This window comes from Glandiceps talaboti, chromosome 20 (assembly GCF_964340395.1).
Source record: "Glandiceps talaboti chromosome 20, keGlaTala1.1, whole genome shotgun sequence".
Taxonomy (NCBI): domain Eukaryota; kingdom Metazoa; phylum Hemichordata; class Enteropneusta; family Spengelidae; genus Glandiceps; species Glandiceps talaboti.
The window spans coordinates 16939476-16962075 of NC_135568.1; the positions used below are offsets into that span (position 1 = coordinate 16939476).

General features: G+C 36.8%; 1 protein-coding gene across 1 annotated transcript; it reads right to left on the minus strand.

Moving 5' to 3' along the window:
* Positions 1-854: 854 nt before the first annotated feature.
* LOC144450622 (2-Hydroxyacid oxidase 2-like) lies at positions 855-21750 on the minus strand. Its single transcript, XM_078141267.1, has 7 exons — positions 21608-21750; positions 20138-20289; positions 6206-6495; positions 2811-3029; positions 2342-2500; positions 1484-1553; positions 855-922 (listed from the first exon to the last, which is right to left on the minus strand). The coding sequence occupies exons 1-7, from the start codon at positions 21748-21750 to the stop codon at positions 855-857; spliced, it is 1101 nt and encodes a 366-aa protein (XP_077997393.1).
* Positions 21751-22600: the final 850 nt, after the last annotated feature.

Genomic DNA, 22600 nt, shown 5'->3' on the forward strand with positions numbered 1-22600 from the left:
TGCCCCTGCCTTCGGTAAATTCGGGAAAAAACAATATCATCAATGAGTTGAATGTAATTGTATTTGGAGGGTCGTCTTGACAGCAGAAATAATAAACAGTACAGAATTACCATCACAGTCAATCTATCAATCCATTCTAGATCCATTCGGAAAGCTATATCCATCATTCAAGATGCCAGTCATACGGCACATACATTGGTTGAACTGTTACCCTCGGATAGGAGTATCAAAATGAAATCAGAACGTTGTAGCAAGAGCTTCTATCCATCCCAGATCAATCCAGCCGTAGTAACTTATTCCATTTGTTTTAGTTTCATGTTATTAGTCTCTGCATCTTTATAACATCATGTGTGTGTTAAATATCGTTTGGTTAATCCAATTGTTGTTTTCTTACCAATCTTAATTTTATGAGTGCACATGGAAAGCCAATTTCCAATGCATTTTTATGAAAATGGCAATAAAGTTGAATTATTATTTTCATTATTATATTCAGTTCTGTCGATATATATTCGTTGTTCAACAAGTATTTGTAAACAAAAAGAAATCAATGAAAATTGAGTTTATGTTATGTTTTCATATGTATTATTGTGCATTGTACATATTTATTTGCCAAAAGTCGAAAACATAACAAACTTATATATCAAATGAGGAAAAGAGAATGTTAGGTAAATACATCGGAAAAGAAAAGTAAATGAAAAATAACTTTAAACTCCTGTCTGGACCACAAAATGGTTTATATTTAGATTTAGTCAAGTTGTTAAATATGATATAATGGAATAAATGTGGGGTCATGCCTTTATGATAAGAAAAAAATGTATTTCACCTACATTGACTTATCGGTCATTCCATTAGCATTATAATTTCGCTGAAGCTGGATTCATCTTAACAAGTGATGACTTTATATCAGATATTTGGGTACATCCTAAATAAACAAAGTAATATAAAAAAAATTATTATATCGACATTCATCATCTCTGCAGTAATTGAAAAATGGGAAGTAAAAACAATAATTGTATTCCGTTGTATTCCTTTAACTTTATTGAACTATACGTATCTAGGACTGACGTTATAAAGTACAAGCAGTTCAAAGGATTTTAGCATTCAGCTTTCCGTCTGCCTTTGTCGATGATTCTCACTGTCCAATATGGAGTTTGTCATCTTGATGAAGATCATCAAAACTGATCAAAAGCTCAATTATGTGCTAAACACTTGAGTTGCTTGTACGTTACAACGTTTAATTATTCAGTTGATCTACCAAGCTGATGAGCGTTTATGATTATTTTCAATAAAGTTAACCCAAATATTGGGTCTCTCCAGATAAAATTTCTTGAATTTCTCCAATGTTCCTAAAACATGCTTCATGAAACAGACAATTGTTTGACTTGTTAGGAGTATTGTTTCCGAATTCTCATACAGTAAACGATGCACGAACACCTTTCATGTATTCATTTTGCAAGCTAAGCAAAACATGTGATGCACCCACCTGATAATGCCATGGCTGTACTTAGTTCTTTTCTTAGAATTTGAAGAACCTGTTTCACCCCATCTGCACCCTGTATCAGAATAATATGAAGAGAAATAATGTCAGTTTTAACCTTTTGACAATAAACAATATTTAACTTGACTAGAATGTGCTTATAACAAACGTTATTGGTTTTTAAAAATACTTTCACCTTCCAACGTCGAAACAGTAGTGAAGCAATGGTTTTGACATCTTTTTCCTGGGATATTTATGTTTGTTTTGTTTGCATCATTATAACAAAATGTATCTTTACATTCAATCTCTATAGTTCAGGAGTATACTGCTGAATTCACAGTGTTTATAAATATAAAATAAAATACTATTAATATGTGATAGTCAGAAATTCATTCAATAAACATAAAATAATTGTTACAAGTTGAAAATTTCTTCTGTGTACATTTAGTCCTGTTCATTTTATGATAGATGGCAGTGTTTATTTTCATCAAACTCTATACGTGAAAGCCTTTCGAATTGGCAATGGTAGCACTCCACTTCCCGTCTCTGTGTACCGGAGGTATACATGCATGGTATAGATAATCAAAGAGCACTGCTGCTTAACTTGATACCTGAACAATACGAAAAACATCCCTGATTGACACTTCTACACAATACCAAGGAGCAAAACTTAAGAAATGGTACTACATGTATGAAGTGAAGATGCCCTTAATTTGAGCGAGTGTCCTGTTTGCAGTCTTGAATGGCCTATTATATTAGGTTAGAGAAAGACAACAAGTTTTTTCAGGTGATTCGTGTAAAAGTGGGGCAAGATGCCTCTGATGTAGTCACATAATTATTGGATTAAAAGCATTTCAAGCATACCTGGTATGCTAATCCATACATGATTGGTCGACCGATGAACACTGCCTTGGCACCCAAAGCTAATGCTTTCAATACGTCAGTACCTTGTCTGATACCACCATCTACGTAGACTTCTAACATATCACCAACAGCCTGGACAATGTCAGCAAGAACATCAATCTATGGACAGAATTACAGTTAGTGTCTAGCAGGATTTGTGTAAATATACACAGCAATTGCACAGCAATTGTAAGGCTGTCTCAAAGTCGATGCCACCACCTATGTACAAGTGCTTATTTACCTTGTAAGTATTAGGGGTTGCCTGAAGTTGAACATAGGAATGGTACCGTAACGTGCAGTCGTTCTTTAAGGTAATATGAATTATATAGACCGTACAAATGTTGACATAAACATACACCCATTTATAAACCCGTAATCGAAATAAATAAATCAAACATCCGAGTGACTTTAAAACACATAAATTCCCTACCGTTGCTGGCACACCGTCTAATTGTCGGCCACCATGATTTGATACAATAATCCCTTGCACGCCATACTCGGCTGCAAGTACAGCGTCCTCAACGGTCAGAATACCTTTCAGGACGATTGGTAGTTTGGTGATTGTTCGTAACCAAGCAATATCCTCCCAATTGCTGTCTGCGCCACTGCGAAGAAGCTCGCGTGCCACTATGTCTTTAGAACCGGTATACTGAAATATAAAATGGCTCAATTAGGAAAGTCTTTTGAGTTCAAGCGATATAGTCTGATAGACAGCTTGAAATGTATTCAGTCGATGGTATACCTGTCAAAGTGGTAAATTATATTCTTCCTCATCTCCTGATAGTAGATTATATTTAAAACCAGAGCAAATTATCAAGGACCGGTATATTATATCAGTTTTTTAACGACCTGTTTATCAGAGACAGAAAAGGGAATCTGTCAATGTTTTGGTAATAGTTCCGTGTGAAGGCTTTTTTATTTGTGTATTAATAAAATAAATATCAACAACATTAAGGGGACGTGTCAAATTAAAAAAAAGTCGATAGATTTTTCTTATATTTTGCATACTTAAACATTGATATCTGAATATGTAAAAAAAAAATGGAGAGAAAATACTATGTGGCCATCTTTGTTTTCAGGATTATGACCGTTTCTTGTATATACATAGATATTTTTGGGTCAAAATAAGTAGATTTACAACAATTAACTACAATATGATTTTGACAGTTAAAGATTATCCCCAGAACACCAAACGAACTTATGTATTTAAGTGTAATGTACAGTAGGTTCAGACACATAGTTTTGTAATTTATATTCATTATGTCATAAAATAATATAGTATATCTCCAGCTGCTTTACTATTGTTTAAGAAAAATATAAGAAAATTGCAAAAAAGGATAAGAGTATGTGATAGATTTTTTAATATGCTGTATGTGCACAATGTATTATTCCAGCTATTTATCAATGATAAAAAATATGGGGTCACCACATTCATTTAAACTCTAGAATTGAAATTGTCACCCCCACACCCAACTAAATTTTGACATTGTCGACAGAATTATCTTTTTAAATTTTGTCGAATTTTGACAAAAATTAAAATGAGCTTGTTTACCTTTGCACATCTATGTAATTGACGAATGCCCCTTCATAATTATACAATAAAAATCATTTTGTGTGTATGCTAACTTGAAAATAACAGTAAAAATGTGATTTTGAAATCTAAATGACAGAAGTCATCTGAGTTTTTCAGAAGAACCAGATCGATGCCACTCTAATAGAATGACAACCGTCTGTCGACTGTTGGTTCTGACAGTATACTGGACCTGCTTACAGGTGCACGCGTTTCACTCAATACCGTGACAGAGAATGAATACAATTTTAATGATAACCCCCCCCCTTGTAAAAACCGAAGGCTCCCTTATCTATTAAAGCACTAGTAAGTCCACACCTTGACTATGCTTCCCCAGTGTCTTCCCCACATATAACCGAGTAGCGATATTGCATTTTTGGAAAAAGTGCAGTGTCAGTTCACCAGGGAACTCCGCAGTTTGGTGGCTTGAATTATGAGGACAGTTACGCATATTGAAACTGACAACTTTAGAAACTGGATGAATTAGAGCTGATTTGCTGGAAGTGTATAAAACTTTTCCATTTACATATTCTCCTTGATCCAGTTGCATTTATTCAAAGTATCTACTTCGACAACAAGGGGACACAGATTGAAATGATTTAAGGACAGATCCAGATTGGATATACCTAAATGAATGTTTTCAGTCATCATGTTCTAAACATTTGGAACAGTTTACCAGAAAGGATTATTGTTATTACTCATCCAATTAAACTTAGTAATTATTTTCATCCAGATTGGATATAAGTAAATATTTTTCCAGTCAATATGTCATAGACATTTGGAAAAGTTGACCAGAAAGGGTTATTGTGACTACATCAATTAATCATTTTAAAGTGTGTATTGATAACACCTCAGAACAGTACGGGGTCTACAATGGAAAAAGCCAACATGGCAGCTACTTTAGAACGTTTTTGTTATTTGTTCTGTAAGCAGTTCTCCCTCTATGCTCTGTAGAAATATCATGTTAAAAATTAAATGAATCGTTGTTAAATCATGAGTGCTCATTAATTTCCCACTTTGCAATGGCGTCAAAATGAGATAGACTTAATCATCAAGTTGGCATGTGACTACTTATTCCCAGCAATGAAGGTCATTTGTGTATGAGAATTACCAAGAGATATAGAAGCCTTACGTTCCATGTTGTTTACGTTGAGGATTTGAATGTCAGATTTTCTTTGAGTTATAAAAGAATTGGAATGATAGCTAATAATGCAATAAATTTTGATGTAAGATACTATTTTCTGGTAGGTTGGTGGTTGGGGTTTGGTGGTACATTAGAATGTGTCTCTACTGTTAGTTTCAACCTTTATTCATGACTGACCAAGAGGAAGTTTGTTGCGTAATCGAATGTAAGAGTGCTTTCACACTGAATAACTAAACTAAATATGTATATATTCATATTGTTCCTTTGAAATATTATAAAAGATAGTCTTCAGATACCGAATCTGTCATCTTTGTTTTATACTACGTTGTCATTTATTCTGTTTTATTTTAGAATTTCGATGAAATAACGTAATCAACTATAACAGCGGAGAACACGTCTATTCATGTTGTTCTCTTTTATTGACATGTAACTGCAACCAAATAGCTATTCTAGTAGAAACGTAGACAATGCATACGATATAATAGCTTGAGTGGGAGACTAGAAAATAGTTTTGAATAAAAACAATTGGGTCTATTCACTTGATACATAACTTTGTATAGTAACCATTCAATTAATTGATGCTAAACTATTGATCAAAAATAGGAACAGTTTACCAGAAAGGGTTATTGTGACTACATCAATTGTTCCTTACAAATAGTCTCTCACACTTACATAAGGCCACGTAAAAAGTCATGTGTTTCCGCTACCACGACCGACCCTAGTGTAAGGCGCCGACCCTAAACATTTTTACATGCAAAAAGTTAAAATATTAGCAATTTCTCCGTTAGATTTCTAGCCAAAATATCTTTGGTTATTTTTTAAGATACCCTATTCAAAAGATAAATAATTTCTTCCATAACAGCACAGTCTGCATATTATTGTGTTTGTCTACTTTTGAATCACATATTTATCTTCGTTTACTTTTTTTACACCATGTAAACTATTACGGAAGTATTGTGACTAACCAGTATCTTGTTTGTTTTTCGAAGTTATTAAAATAGATCAAATATAAAATAAAATTTAAACAATCCCAAACTAAACTACCTACCCTGTTTTCTGAAGTCACAATATCGAAAACAAACATTTTTTACCTAAGAAAACCATTTCGTACCTTTGAAAAATATTTTTCCAGATTTCCAAGCCTGCATTTAAGCAGTTCTGGTACTCCTCCAATTGATTCCAGTTTCCTTTTTACGGCTGGTTTTGAGACGTCAACTGAAACAACGATTGCTTTGAAGCCCGCCGTTTCAAGTCTTTTCACTACATCTATTGTGACTTCCCTATAAGGCCAAATAAATATATCCATCCACTTCGTAGCAGTTGGTGCATCTGAAGCCATATCTTCCATTGATTTGTTGGCATTCGGACTCATGGTCATTATCGTGTTCATATCAGCGGCAGCTAGAAATAAATTCAGGTTAGATTGTCATGTACTTGTACTTTTTCATATTCATTAATAAGGTCACATTAATTACGTGTTTGGCTTGCAGTGATACTTGAACCTGTGTAGTGCTAATATCTAGATAACGATTATAAATACCAATTGTTATGGTATCTAATTTTCTAAGGGACTGGTCAGTTTCTCAAGCCTGGGGGAGGGGCGGTGGATTCTTAAACCGGGCCGACAAAAAGTCACTGACCCCCACCCCATCTGTAAAACCAAAAACAGGCTGACACCCCCCCCCCCCATCACTTAATTCTAAAACATGATGACCCCCTCCCATAGATAATATTCACATGACAGGTATTTCTTGATCTTGACTCTGTGTGGACTGCTTCACTGTCTTGTATCTACTTTACAAGATCTCGGGTAATCACTATCATAATTATAATTAATGACTACACAGGGTAAATATATTCCAAAATTAGTTTAATAGCATCTTGACAGTGAAAGGTAGGGGAAAATTTGAGAAGGGAATATGTACATCTCTTATGGGGGGTCTTAGGGGTCTCCCCTTAGAAGCCCTGGAGGGTTTTTACTCTGAAAAGTCAAATTTGAGACTATTCAGGCCCTTTCTGACAATAATTTCCAAGCTTTACAAGACAGCACCAAAATGCAAAAAGCAACTACATTCAGACCCTTTCACGCAACACCGCAATCCATGCTCTTCAAGACAGCACCATCAAGTATCAAAAACTATTCTTTATAACTTAGATAGGGTTGAAATATGTTCTAAAAAAGTTAAATGCCATCATCATATACATGCAGTAAAGGTCAGCACATCTAATGATAGTATCATTGGTTGGGGAAATATGGAGTTTAAGGCAATTTTAGACTACCTTGGCAAACATTTCTCAACTTTAAAAGACAATATCATCTCAAATTAGAAGTGGGTGAAAGTATTTAAGAAAAGTTAATACCATTATGACAGTGAAAAGGTTGGTGGTGCATCTGATTGTTGGTTGAATGCATGAGTGACCTCCGGGGGTGAGGGAGTCATTGGGGTTTTCCCCCTGGCAGATCTGCAGTATTTTGCTTCTATTAAGGCAATGTTTAGGTTATTCATAGCCTTTGAGGTAATGAGTCCAAGCTTAAAATAGCTAACGTAAATGAAAGTTTTCAATGAGTTTCCCATGTCACATACAAATGGTATAGGGGCATTAATATTGCATGTAGTAAAGTCACCAGTATGTTACAGAACTATAGGTGGTCATACCTAGTGTATAATAGAAACTGGAATCTGATGAGATGTGGTGATTTGTAGTGTCAATAACATGTAGTATCCAAGACAAAAAGTGTATTAATCCCTACTGACAAGTTCACAGTGACGAGTAGAACATTTTAGATTAACTTCTTTAAAAATAAACTTATAAAATATCTATGAAGATATTACCATTGCGAAACCTTCAAGTTCACTTTGCCCGAAAGTGCATAAGTAAAGCACTGATTGTGTCGTGAAACAGCCAAGCATTTACATGACATGTTCTATAATTTTAACTAGTGTGGTAGCTAGGTAATACATGTATATGTATATGTATAGTTACACTTTTTGTCATAAAACCTTAGCATTTGGGTGTGTGAGACACACACAATTCTTGTTTGAGACACACACAATCCTTGTTTGAGACACACTGAATCCTGGTCATAAGACCTTAGCATTTGACGTTTTATGCTACAATTTACTCTAAAACAGAACACATCAAAAGATGCGTTAGTCGGAGGCGACTTCTTCAAAGTATCCTGCTTTAGACAATGTGTGGCGTCTGAGACACACAAACTTCTGGTCTGTCGAACAGAGTAAATTGTTGACACTAAGTCTCAAAATGCTAAGCATTTATGACCATCAAAAGATACCACTTTCAACGTGGAAGAGAAGGCTCGAGCAGTCGGTAGACGGTCTACGCGACGGTGTTTTCGGTGACCATCCCGGATATTTCTCGCGCCTAATTTAAACCCGCTATACCACATACTTTCATGTTGCACGTTTGTCTTTATTCCTTGTATACACCGTACCTGTGCCGAGTTGTCAACGAGACAGAAAATGAGCAAGATTAGTGCACATTAGTGCATCGTATATTAATGTCACAGAAAATGATTGTTCGAACAGTTTTGTTTAAATCTCCAACGGATCACTCATCTCCTTTGTTTGCTCAGTTGAATATTCTAGATGTTTTTAAACTGCATAGATATTTGATAGGTTCCTTTATTTATGGCTTGATCCATCAACTATCACCACACACTTTGTATGATTATTTTGAACCTTCACACCATAACTACAATACAAGACTCTGTTCATATCAAAATATTTACCCATATTATGCCAGAACAAACTCAGGTCAGTTTTCTTTCTCCTTCTCAGGGGCAAAAATCTGGAATAGCATCCCTGTCAACATAAGATGTATCAATACGCTAAACGAATTTAAGCGATCTTATAAACAATTTCTTCTAGAAGAGTAAATTAAACCACTGTACAATTTATTGTTACCGTATGTTCTTCATAAGTACTATGAACTCCGAGGTACTATGTATTTCCTTTTGCTATATCACTTTGCTGTCAAACATTGTATATAACTATGGTAGGGGACAGGCTTGAATAGCTGTAAGCTAAATCCCGATTCCCCTATTTACCCACGAAATAGTATTTTTGTATGTGTATCTGTAATGTTCATTTGTGCTTTTGGGTAAATAAACACTATATATATACATGGAAGACGATATGATGTGGGTAAAGCGACTGGAAAAGATTTGAGGTCTTTGGTGGTGCAAGAAATAGAAGAACGCGGCGGACTTCGTGCGATGGCCATATCACCACGCGGAGTTTTTATACAAGTTGCAAAAAAATATCGTTTACACCACACTACAGTAAAGAACATATGGTTGAAGTGGTGTCAGTACGGGACAGTCACTCCTGTGACAGAACGTGTAGGACGTACGAGAAAACTGTTGGATGTCGACGTGGAGTATATTGAAGCCATCAAATCAGAACAACCCTCGGCCACAACAGCAGAGGTGAAGGCCCGTTTCGAACAGCATTCCCTAGTTCGCGTCAGTGCTTCAACGATAAACCGTACCGTGCGTGATCGACTGACTGGTGGTAAATGGACCTATAAAAAGATAAATCGTATGGCGATGGAAAGGTTTACCAATGAGAATATGATATATACACAAGATTTCATAGATCTTCTCCATCAGTGTGACCCTCATCGCTTGAAATTCATGGATGAGTCTGGGTTCAAAGTAAGAGACATTGCCTATCGTAGTCGCGGACATTCTCTTATTGGTGAGAAATGTGTAGAAGTCGTCAGATACCACCAATCACCCAATGTTACTCTAAATTTATTGATGGGTCTTAACGGTGTCATGCATGTTTCTACACTAGATGGTGCATCAAATTCAGCCACTTTTTTGGATTTCATCGGGGAGTGCGTTGATACCGTAACACACGTAGGATTGTCGGCACTGGGGCCCGGTGATATACTGGTGATAGACAATGCTCCTATCCATCGCAGCCAAGAAGCAAAGACTTTAGCACGATGGCTGGCTGCTCAAGATATCGACTATATTTTTACACCCAAGTATTCACCTGAGATGAACCCCGCCGAGAACTGTTTCAGTAAAATAAAAAAGATTTTGCCGCAACCATACTACAAAAACCTCATCCATCGTAACATACACGTTGCGATCCACGATGCAGTGTCTGTAATTACAGCCGGTGATACTCATGGCTATTTCCGACACCTTGGGTATCTAAATATGGCCTAATATAAGGCACAAACCAAACGGTCCTTTTCAGGACCACCACCTATTCCAAAAAGAGAACTACCTAACCAGTTTCCGTGTATTCGTGTTGTTTTTTGTTTTGTTATTGCTGTGTTCACATATTTTGATAGTATTACAAAGTGTAATGAACACAACATATAACTAAAACGAATGAATGTATGTATGTATGTATGTATGTATGTATGTATGTATGTATGAACAAATTATATATTTTCTACTGTTAGTCTAAAATTCAAATTTAAAGTTTGGCACTTGATGAATAAAGGCAAAATTGTTTTGGGTATTTTAAATATACTTCTAATTTTTTTTTGCATTATGAATATAATTTTAATAGGTCAATTGGCAATTTATTTTATTAGTAATTCAACCATTACTTGACAACAGGAGCAATAATAATCAAAACTCATTCCTGACATACACATCGCAATTGGGTTTAACTTGAAGAAACTTTATTTTACTTTATATTACACTTGTATAAGTTATAACAGTAACTGCAACCAACTTGAACAGCATTACTACATGTAATTACAAATCCATGTGTTTTATTGTGGCTGTTTTGAAATCAATTGACACTATGATTATGAATACAATTATCAAATCGTTTTGATCCTCACTATGCAACTTTATTTGTGATATGCTTTAATCTAGTATATACCGGTATCTACTACCACCTGCTAGAACATAGGCTAGTACATGTTGTTGTTCTCGCTTACAATTATTGTATGTTATGATTTGGAAAATGTAATGTCATTCAATTCGATAGAACTTCGAAAAATGGAGTGTAACAATCCTAGTGAAATATAGGCATTCAACTACGCCTAGTGTTAACTAATCTAAAGCACAGTTTGAATGTGACGTTTTTGAAATTTTGAACTATGATCAAGACAGGTCATACTCGTACTCTTCATCAAATTGTTTGAAATTGTTTTGTCACTACGTACTGCTAAATATGTGAACTGCTGAAGTGTCCTAGAAGTAATGCAAAACGTGTAAGTGAACTGGAACAAATGCAAAGTTAACATGTCCTGCAAAGTATAAGCAACTAAAACCGTCGAGGGTTATGATGAAACTTAAATATGGTTGAAAATGGCATTGTAAAATGTAATGTGATAAAAATTACATGTATAAGTTCTTATGAGGTTGACAGTTCAATGTTCCACGTTCGTTCAATCACTGGTATTGGTACTGGTATCTTGGCGCATTATTTTGGCCAAACGAAGGTGATTCAGTTGGTCGTCTTGTAGCATCATAATCGTATGATGGGAAATTGGCGTATTGGTTACCATAGTAGGCATTCTGTGGTTGTAAACAAGGCTGTTGTGATGTATTCGGATACTGCATTGGTGTTGGATAGGAGTAAGCAAGATATGGCACTGCTAAACCATTGGCACCTTCTACTTGTAAGTTGTCCAGTGGTTCGACTGCATATTTTGACAGATACTTTTTATGAAAAGAATTACTTATTGTGGTTACTTGTGAACCAGTATCAACAAGACTTGTGCAAGTCACACCATTTACACATGCTTTCTCCTCGTTTGCACGTCCAACAATTCTCTCCATCAACTGTCTGTTACTACCAAGTAGAACAGGTTTGGAATCGGTACTCACCATGTGATTAGTGGCCCTAGATGAACTTTGACCTGGTATACGCTGTACTGGAGTTCGGCATACTCTGACTATTGTAATGCTCTTCTCTCTGGTTGTCCTAAACACCTCACTGACAGACTACAGCATGTACAAAATGCTGCAGCTCGGCTTGTCTGCAAAGCTAAAAAGTTCGATCATGTACAACCTCTTCTTAGAAAACTTCATTGGCTGCCTATCACTTCACGTATTCAATACAAAATTTCATCCATTTGTTTCAAGTCAGTTGTAGGTATTGGCCCACAATATCTCACGGATCTTCTACATCTGATTCAATACATTCCTCGAAGACCACTTCGCTCGTCTTCTGATTCTCGTCTTCTCTGTGTTCCAAGGGTGTCAACCAAAACATTTGGTGAAAGATCCTTCTCTTACATTGGCCCTACTTCATGGAACCACCTCCCTTTTGATCTTCGCCATTCCAAATCTTTGTCAACCTTCAGACATTCTCTCAAAACTCACCTCTTCAACTGCTAATAACTGTTTTTCTTTCTCATTTTATTTAATACACATTACCTTATCGTGTTCATATCAGCGGCAGCTAGAAATAAATTCAGGTTAGATTGTCATGTACTTGTACTTTTTCATATTCATTAATAAGGTCACATTAATTACGTGTTTGGCTTGCAGTGATACTTGAACCTGTGTAGTGCTAATATCTAGATAACGATTATAAATACCAATTGTTATGGTATCTAATTTTCTAAGGGACTGGTCAGTTTCTCAAGCCTGGGGGAGGGGCGGTGGATTCTTAAACCGGGCCGACAAAAAGTCACTGACCCCCACCCCATCTGTAAAACCAAAAACAGGCTGACACCCCCTCCCCCCATCACTTAATTCTAAAACATGATGACCCCCTCCCATAGATAATATTCACATGACAGGTATTTCTTGATCTTGACTCTGTGTGGACTGCTTCACTGTCTTGTATCTACTTTACAAGATCCCGGGTAATCACTATCATAATTATAATTAATGACTACACAGGGTAAATATATTCCAAAATTAGTTTAATAGCATCTTGACAGTGAAAGGTAGGGGAAAATTTGAGAAGGGAATATGTACATCTCTTATGGGGGGTCTTAGGGGTCTCCCCTTAGAAGCCCTGGAGGGTTTTTACTCTGAAAAGTCAAATTTGAGACTATTCAGGCCCTTTCTGACAATAATTTCCAAGCTTTACAAGACAGCACCAAGATGCAAAAAGCAACTACATTCAGACCCTTTCACGCAACACCGCAATCCATGCTCTTCAAGACAGCACCATCAAGTATCAAAAACTATTCTTTATAACTTAGATAGGGTTGAAATATGTTCTAAAAAAGTTAAATGCCATCATCATATACATGCAGTAAAGGTCAGCACATCTAATGGTAGTATCATTGGTAGGGGAAATATGGAGTTTAAGGCAATTTTAGACTACCTTGGCAAACATTTCTCAACTTTAAAAGACAATATCATCTCAAATTAGAAGTGGGTGAAAGTATTTAAGAAAAGTTAATACCATTATGACAGTGAAAAGGTTGGTGGTGCATCTGATTGTTGGTTGAATGCATGAGTGACCTCCGGGGGTGAGGGAGTCATTGGGGTTTTCCCCCTGGCAGATCTGCAGTATTTTGCTTCTATTAAGGCAATGTTTAGGTTATTCATAGCCTTTGAGGTAATATTTCCAAGCTTAAAATAGCTAACGTAAATGAAAGTTTTCAATGAGTTTCCCATGTCACATACAAATGGTATAGGGGCATTAATATTGCATGTAGTAAAGTCACCAGTATGTTAGAGAACTATAGGTGGTCATACCTAGTGTATAATAGAAACTGGAATCTGATGAGATGTGGTGATTTGTAGTGTCAATAACATGTAGTATCCAAGACAAAAAGTGTATTAATCCCTACTGACAAGTTCACAGTGACGAGTAGAACATTTTAGATTAACTTCTTTAAAAATAAACTTATAAAATATCTATGAAGATATTACCATTGCGAAACCTTCAAGTTCACTTTGCCCGAAAGTGCATAAGTAAAGCACTGATTGTGTCGTGAAACAGCCAAGCATTTACATGACATGTTCTATAATTTTAACTAGTGTGGTAGCTAGGTAATACATGTATATGTATATGTATAGTTACACTTTTTGTCATAAAACCTTAGCATTTGAGTGTGTGAGACACACACAATTCTTGTTTGAGACACACACAATCCTTGTTTGAGACACACTGAATCCTGGTCATAAGACCTTAGCATTTGACGTTTTATGCTACAATTTACTCTAAAACAGAACACATCAAAAGATGCGTTAGTCGGAGGCGACTTCTTCAAAGTATCCTGCTTTAGACAATGTGTGGCGTCTGAGACACACAAACTTCTGGTCTGTCGAACAGAGTAAATTGTTGACACTAAGTCTCAAAATGCTAAGCATTTATGACCATCAAAAGATACCACTTTCAACGTGGAAGAGAAGGCTCGAGCAGTCGGTAGACGGTCTACGCGACGGTGTTTTCGGTGACCATCCCGGATATTTCTCGCGCCTAATTTAAACCCGCTATACCACATACTTTCATGTTGCACGTTTGTCTTTATTCCTTGTATACACCGTACCTGTGCCGAGTTGTCAACGAGACAGAAAATGAGCAAGATTAGTGCACATTAGTGCATCGTATATTAATGTCACAGAAAATGATTGTTCGAACAGTTTTGTTTAAATCTCCAACGGATCACTCATCTCCTTTGTTTGCTCAGTTGAATATTCTAGATGTTTTTAAACTGCATAGATATTTGATAGGTTCCTTTATTTATGGCTTGATCCATCAACTATCACCACACACTTTGTATGATTATTTTGAACCTTCACACCATAACTACAATACAAGACTCTGTTCATATCAAAATATTTACCCATATTATGCCAGAACAAACTCAGGTCAGTTTTCTTTCTCCTTCTCAGGGGCAAAAATCTGGAATAGCATCCCTGTCAACATAAGATGTATCAATACGCTAAACGAATTTAAGCGATCTTATAAACAATTTCTTCTAGAAGAGTAAATTAAACCACTGTACAATTTATTGTTACCGTATGTTCTTCATAAGTACTATGAACTCCGAGGTACTATGTATTTCCTTTTGCTATATCACTTTGCTGTCAAACATTGTATATAACTATGGTAGGGGACAGGCTTGAATAGCTGTAAGCTAAATCCCGATTCCCCTATTTACCCACGAAATAGTATTTTTGTATGTGTATCTGTAATGTTCATTTGTGCTTTTGGGTAAATAAACACTATATATATACATGGAAGACGATATGATGTGGGTAAAGCGACTGGAAAAGATTTGAGGTCTTTGGTGGTGCAAGAAATAGAAGAACGCGGCGGACTTCGTGCGATGGCCATATCACCACGCGGAGTTTTTATACAAGTTGCAAAAAAATATCGTTTACACCACACTACAGTAAAGAACATATGGTTGAAGTGGTGTCAGTACGGGACAGTCACTCCTGTGACAGAACGTGTAGGACGTACGAGAAAACTGTTGGATGTCGACGTGGAGTATATTGAAGCCATCAAATCAGAACAACCCTCGGCCACAACAGCAGAGGTGAAGGCCCGTTTCGAACAGCATTCCCTAGTTCGCGTCAGTGCTTCAACGATAAACCGTACCGTGCGTGATCGACTGACTGGTGGTAAATGGACCTATAAAAAGATAAATCGTATGGCGATGGAAAGGTTTACCAATGAGAATATGATATATACACAAGATTTCATAGATCTTCTCCATCAGTGTGACCCTCATCGCTTGAAATTCATGGATGAGTCTGGGTTCAAAGTAAGAGACATTGCCTATCGTAGTCGCGGACATTCTCTTATTGGTGAGAAATGTGTAGAAGTCGTCAGATACCACCAATCACCCAATGTTACTCTAAATTTATTGATGGGTCTTAACGGTGTCATGCATGTTTCTACACTAGATGGTGCATCAAATTCAGCCACTTTTTTGGATTTCATCGGGGAGTGCGTTGATACCGTAACACACGTAGGATTGTCGGCACTGGGGCCCGGTGATATACTGGTGATAGACAATGCTCCTATCCATCGCAGCCAAGAAGCAAAGACTTTAGCACGATGGCTGGCTGCTCAAGATATCGACTATATTTTTACACCCAAGTATTCACCTGAGATGAACCCCGCCGAGAACTGTTTCAGTAAAATAAAAAAGATTTTGCCGCAACCATACTACAAAAACCTCATCCATCGTAACATACACGTTGCGATCCACGATGCAGTGTCTGTAATTACAGCCGGTGATACTCATGGCTATTTCCGACACCTTGGGTATCTAAATATGGCCTAATATAAGGCACAAACCAAACGGTCCTTTTCAGGACCACCACCTATTCCAAAAAGAGAACTACCTAACCAGTTTACGTGTATTCGTGTTGTTTTTTGTTTTGTTATTGCTGTGTTCACATATTTTGATAGTATTACAAAGTGTAATGAACACAACATATAACTAAAACGAATGTATGTATGTATGTATGTATGTATGTATGTATGTATGTATGTATGTATGTATGTATGAACAAATTATATATTTTCTACTGTTAGTCTAAAATTCAAATTTAAAGTTTGGCACTTGATGAATAAAGGCAAAATTGTTTTGGGTATTTTAAATATACTTCTAATTTTTTTTTGCATTATGAATAGAATTTTAATAGGTCAATTGGCAATTTATTTTATTGGTAATTCAACCATTACTTGACAACAGGAGCAATAATAATCAAAACTCATTCCTGACATACACATCGCAATTGGGTTTAACTTGAGGAAACTTTATTTTACTTTATATTACACTTGTATAAGTTATAACAGTAACTGCAACCAACTTGAACAGCATTACTACATGTAATTACAAATCCATGTGTTTTATTGTGGCTGTTTTGAAATCAATTGACACTATGATTATGAATACAATTATCAAATCGTTTTGATCCTCACTATGCAACTTTATTTGTGATATGCTTTAATCTAGTATATACCGGTATCTACTACCACCTGCTAGAACATAGGCTAGTACATGTTGTTGTTCTCGCTTACAATTATTGTTTGTTATGATTTGGAAAATGTAATGTCATTCAATTCGATAGAACTTCGAAAAATGGAGTGTAACAATCCTAGTGAAATATAGGCATTCAACTACGCCTAGTGTTAACTAATCTAAAGCACAGTTTGAATGACGTTTTTGAAATTTTGAACTATGATCAAGACAGGTCATACTCGTACTCTTCATCAAATTGTTTGAAATTGTTTTGTCACTACGTACTGCTAAATATGTGAACTGCTGAAGTGTCCTAGGAGTAATGCAAAACGTGTAAGTGAACTGGAACAAATGCAAAGTTAACATGTCCTGCAAAGTATAAGCAACTAAAACCGTCGAGGGTTATGATGAAACTTAAATATGGTTGAAAATGGCATTGTAAAATGTAATGTGATAAAAATTACATGTATAAGTTCTTATGAGGTTGACAGTTCAATGTTCCACGTTCGTTCAATCACTGGTATTGGTACTGGTATCTTGGCGCATTATTTTGGCCAAACGAAGGTGGTTCAGTTGGTCGTCTTGTAGCATCATAATCGTATGATGGGAAATTGGCGTATTGGTTACCATAGTAGGCATTCTGTGGTTGTAAACAAGGCTGTTGTGATGTATTCGGATACTGCATTGGTGTTGGATAGGAGTAGGGCGGAGTATACTGGTAAGGGGCTGGGTTATGCATCATTTGTGGGCCGTGATTCAATAGAGGTGTATCGCGGCTGTTGAATACGCACGTTGGCCGTGATGGTGGTTGTTTACTCGTACTAGTACTTTGATGACTTACATTGTCAGTAGCTATAGTATCACGATACTTTTCGGCAATAGTGTCACTTTCAGATCCCATGTCATCATCTCCTACCGAAGGATATACAATCCCCTCTTTTTTCAACCTCTCTCTCGCTGTGTCCTTTCGTACAGTACGTCCAGTGTCTACATCAAAGCGGTGTATGATACGTCCAAACTTCAACGATTCTTCATCCAAATTAGATGGCACTCTGCCGTGATAGTGACTCTTCAGAATCGCAATATCACAATTTAAGACCTGTTTTCTTGGTCGCGGTCCAATTGATGTTTCGCAAAGATATCTGTCCTTGTTGCTGTTAATGAGCGCTGCTTCGATACGACGTTTGAACGAGCTATGAAGATTCTCTTGTAATTTTTTGATTTTGTCCAATAGTTCAGATCGTTTCTTCTGTAATTCTTTCTTCAAGTTATCGCGTTTCTTAGCAAGCTCTGTCACTTCTTCTTTTTCATCCCTGTGTTTGGAAAGATCTCCGCAAACTGCAGCCGAAATACATCGACCATTCCGACAATTACTTCGTGTATGGCCTTCCCTGAGGTGACACTACATTTGTTTCCACTTCCAAACTCCGTAGCCGTCGCATACTTTTTGTTTACATCAAGAAGCTTTCTTTCCGCTATTTTCATCTCCTCTTCCAAATTGAAAACATCCTCTTCAATTTCATTAATTTCACTTTGCAACGGGGTTTTAAAGTCAAAGCCAGAAAACTTGTCCCTCTCTAAAGTTGGCCTCTCGGGTTCTTCATTTATATCCGGCTCGTCATGGTCAAACCTGAGTCGCTTTGCATTCGAACGCGAGCTACGGTAATGAGAACGCATGTCCACTTCTGTTTGTGGTTTCTGACCCGGTGCAGTATTGGTAGTCGTGGGTGTTTGCTGCAAACTGATACCCGGTGGGTTACTCATGGGTGAATATCCCTCGACAACAGATATCTTTATTCTTCGATATTCGGCATCCACGACTGAGAATGCACAGCGTTTGAGGTCTACAATGTCCATCAAACATGACTGTGATATCGTTATGGCAATACCTTCGTCGTTCTCATACTGTACTTGGTACTCACACGTACCCAGGGATGGAATATTTGTCCGTATCAGGTAATCGAGTTCATCATACGAGTTGAAGCCATTTGTGTAGAATTGCCGACGTTTGCCTCTGTAAAGCACTTGTACTTGGAAAAGAGACATGATATATAGAAGTTACGAGTGTTCTTGTATGTCTAATATAACACGCAACAACTTAGAGAGTGGGCTTAGATTGGCGCCCAAACTGAGTCAGAGTTGTACAGGATGTTGGTCACCGAGAACATCCGTCATATAGACTACCCGAACTGTCAATCCGTGTTGACGGTCCTTTCATGTGTGCTGTTTTAGAGTAAATTGTTGCAGAAAATCCCCAAATGCTAAGCTCTTCTGACCAGGATTCGGTGTGTTTCGAACACCTCAATTCTGGTCATAAGACCTTAGCATTTGGTTGTTTTCTGCAACAATTTACTCTAAAACAGAAGACATCAAGGGTTCCGTCAATGAGAGTTGATGCAGACACAAGTTGGTGTGGTTTCGACTGGCTTGTTTGTTTTGTCGCCTGGAACTGGCGCATCTTATGATGTGTCCTGTTTTAGAGTAAATTGTTGCACAAAAAAGCAAATGCTAAGGTCTTATGACCAGGATTGTGTGTGTACCGCACAAGGATTGTGTGTTTTTCAAACAAGAATTGCGTGTGTCTCACACACCCAAATGCTAAGGTTTTATGACAAAAAGTGTATGTTTGAACGAATAAGTAATATTAAAGAATTCATGTCAGAAACAGGGATAAGAACAAATATTTACATGTACCACATTTCAGACAAGGCTATATGCCATTGTAGAAAAATGATTTTTTTCTTCCACCACAATCTAAAACACAACGACCCCTTATCCACAATTTTGAAAATAGCATGACCCTCCCACTGCCAATTTCAAAAACAAGGTGACCCCCCCCCCTTTCAAATCCACCCTCCCTCCCCCCAGGCCGAAGAAACTGACAGTCCCTAATAAATATCACACATGAATTTAAACGAGCGATAAACGTACATGTACATGCAAATATACAGGCAAGCATGCATGTATAAATACATATATACGTACGTAAGTACACGTACGTACGTACGTAAATGTATACGCACGCACACACATACACATACATACATACATACATACATACATACATACATACATACATACATACATACATACATACAACTAATGTCGATTACGCTTTGACAAAACTAAATTCAGCAATGGAATTTCTCACCAATAGCTGTTGCTGTTTCTGCATCAGGATGTGCCAAACCATGAAATGCTGTTGGTGCTATGCAGATTGGTGAATCAACTTTAGAACCAAGTATTGTTGTGGATATATCTATTGTTGAAGCCCCTCTTAACACACGTGGTTGTAGGAAATATCTACAGAAGAAAGATACGTTATCGGTAACGAGGTAGTCAGTGTAATATATGTGAATCAAATCTTTGCTAAGGAATATTTTTCACAAGTAGTCTTCTTCATCGTGTTTACTTGCTGAAGGGAACAGGTTCTGTGGTAATGCATTACTGTGATGAAAAAATCAAGAAATAATTTGTTTGTGTTCATTATATAACCTCAATCTCGATTGTGATACCTTCATTGACGTGCGGTAAAGTTAATGGGCGTCCATACATGGCTTTCATATAAAACAGTCGTAATGCTTCTGATTTGTAATCATATGTGAAGTGTTATCGACTTGTCTTTGGTGGTGACAATTATTGACCAAATTCAAGTTGTAATCTTAGTCGCACACAGTCTATCTCAGAGGTACCAGAATCTCAGGATACGTATTCAGTGGATAAACTCACAAGCACTCAAAATATTACTTTTGGTGAAGAAGATGTATGCTTAAACCAACAATACGAGAGCTTTGGATTAGTTTTCCTTCACAGTTCAGACTAGTTCTCCGTAGTAATTCTACTACAACGCAGATCAGTTACCGTAAGTTAAAGACGTGTTGCTCTCCTCTGCCCCACTAGATTTCTCCTCGTATCCATTGGCCTTCCAGCATACACCCTACATTCTCATTTTATTCAAATTCAAAGCTTCATTCCGTAATACAAATATGGTTAGTAAATAACGTGTTTACAGTAAACTTCAATACCTTTCCTTTTTAGGAAGTGTTTATGAACTACAGTTAATTTATTTCAGACTAGATAAACGGTTTTGGAAATACCCTTTTCCACTATAGTTGAATTCATTAAAAGTTGTGATTTATCACTTGTAGTGACACTTGCAACATTCACTTAATTACAAGTAATAACATGGCCTAGCTTGTATTACTACCTCATTAATCAATTAGACCTCACACGGCCAGGTAGCCTAGATACAATTACTATTTGTTTATAATACAATTATATACTTTGTAACAGAAGTGAGCACATATGTAACAATGTGATTATACTGTAGTTACGTTTTCGACCTTACAGTGTGGAAGGATACCCATGTCATTTAGTGCACTAAAAGCTAACATCTTTTATTTAGTACCCCATCCCCACTTTCCGACGTTAGAACGTAATAATTTTGAGTAGTTTATAGTGACTATGTTCCCCATATATCCTAGGTACTTCGTCCGAATCTGAGGAACGTATCTTGGGTACTTATAGTATAACTATAGTACCAGGTCGGGGATTTATCTCCTAAAAACGGATCGAGACGGATACGTTGGAGGTCAGTAAAAGGATAAGCGAACCCTCTTACCTTTTGTAGGCAGTTCTGTTATTATGAACTGTATCTTCCGCATAAGCACCGGAGCTGTAATACACCCACGCTTTAAACGACATGTGTCGTTTGGCGTATTCCTCGAAGTCATCGACACATACCATGTATTTTGCATCGCCCATGGTCCTGTTCTAGATGTTGTTTGTATATATATACGTATACCAACAATACCTGATGCAGTGTTTCCGTATATGTGGACAGCAATGCGTAAACTAAATGTAAAGTTAAAAAACAGAGAACTATGCACTGGATATTAATTATTCATTAGGAATGACTTCCGGCGAAAATATCCAATCAGAGACAGTCAGAATTGAATTGAATTGAATTGAATTTATTTTCACCGGAAACATAAGATAATAACATTACAGAGAGGAAAATACAAATACAATAAAAGAAAATGCTCTGGTGAGGACCATGGAAATAGTTTACTAGAAACTAATCTAGTCCATGGTCCTTATCCTGTCAAAATATAGAAGGTAAAGATAGGTGTGTCTTTATACCTTTTTTAAATTCATGTCGCTTGTGTATATTCTTAAGTTTGTTTGGTAGGGAGTTCCAATGTTTGGGTAATGCATATTTGAAATTCTTTTGACAAATTGTAAGATTAACTTTTGGAATGGGAATGTTACAACTGAGGGCTGATCTTTTAGGGTAGCTATGGGATAGACGGTTAGTAATGTAGTGGTTAATATTATGAGCATAGCGGTTATTTTGTAAGTCATAGACAAACATGCATGTTTGGAATTTGCACAGTTTATGGATATCTAATATGCGGAGTTGATTGAAAAAGGGCGCAGAATGTGTTTGATAATCAGAGAAAGTGATAAGTCGAGCTAGTTTCTTTTGCAAGATTATAAGTGGTTCGAGTAATGTACGATAGGTGTTACCCCACATTTCAAGACAGTAACTAAGATGGGGGAGGATTAAAGTGTTGTAAAGTAAAACAAGGGTCGACCTTGGGGCATAATGGCG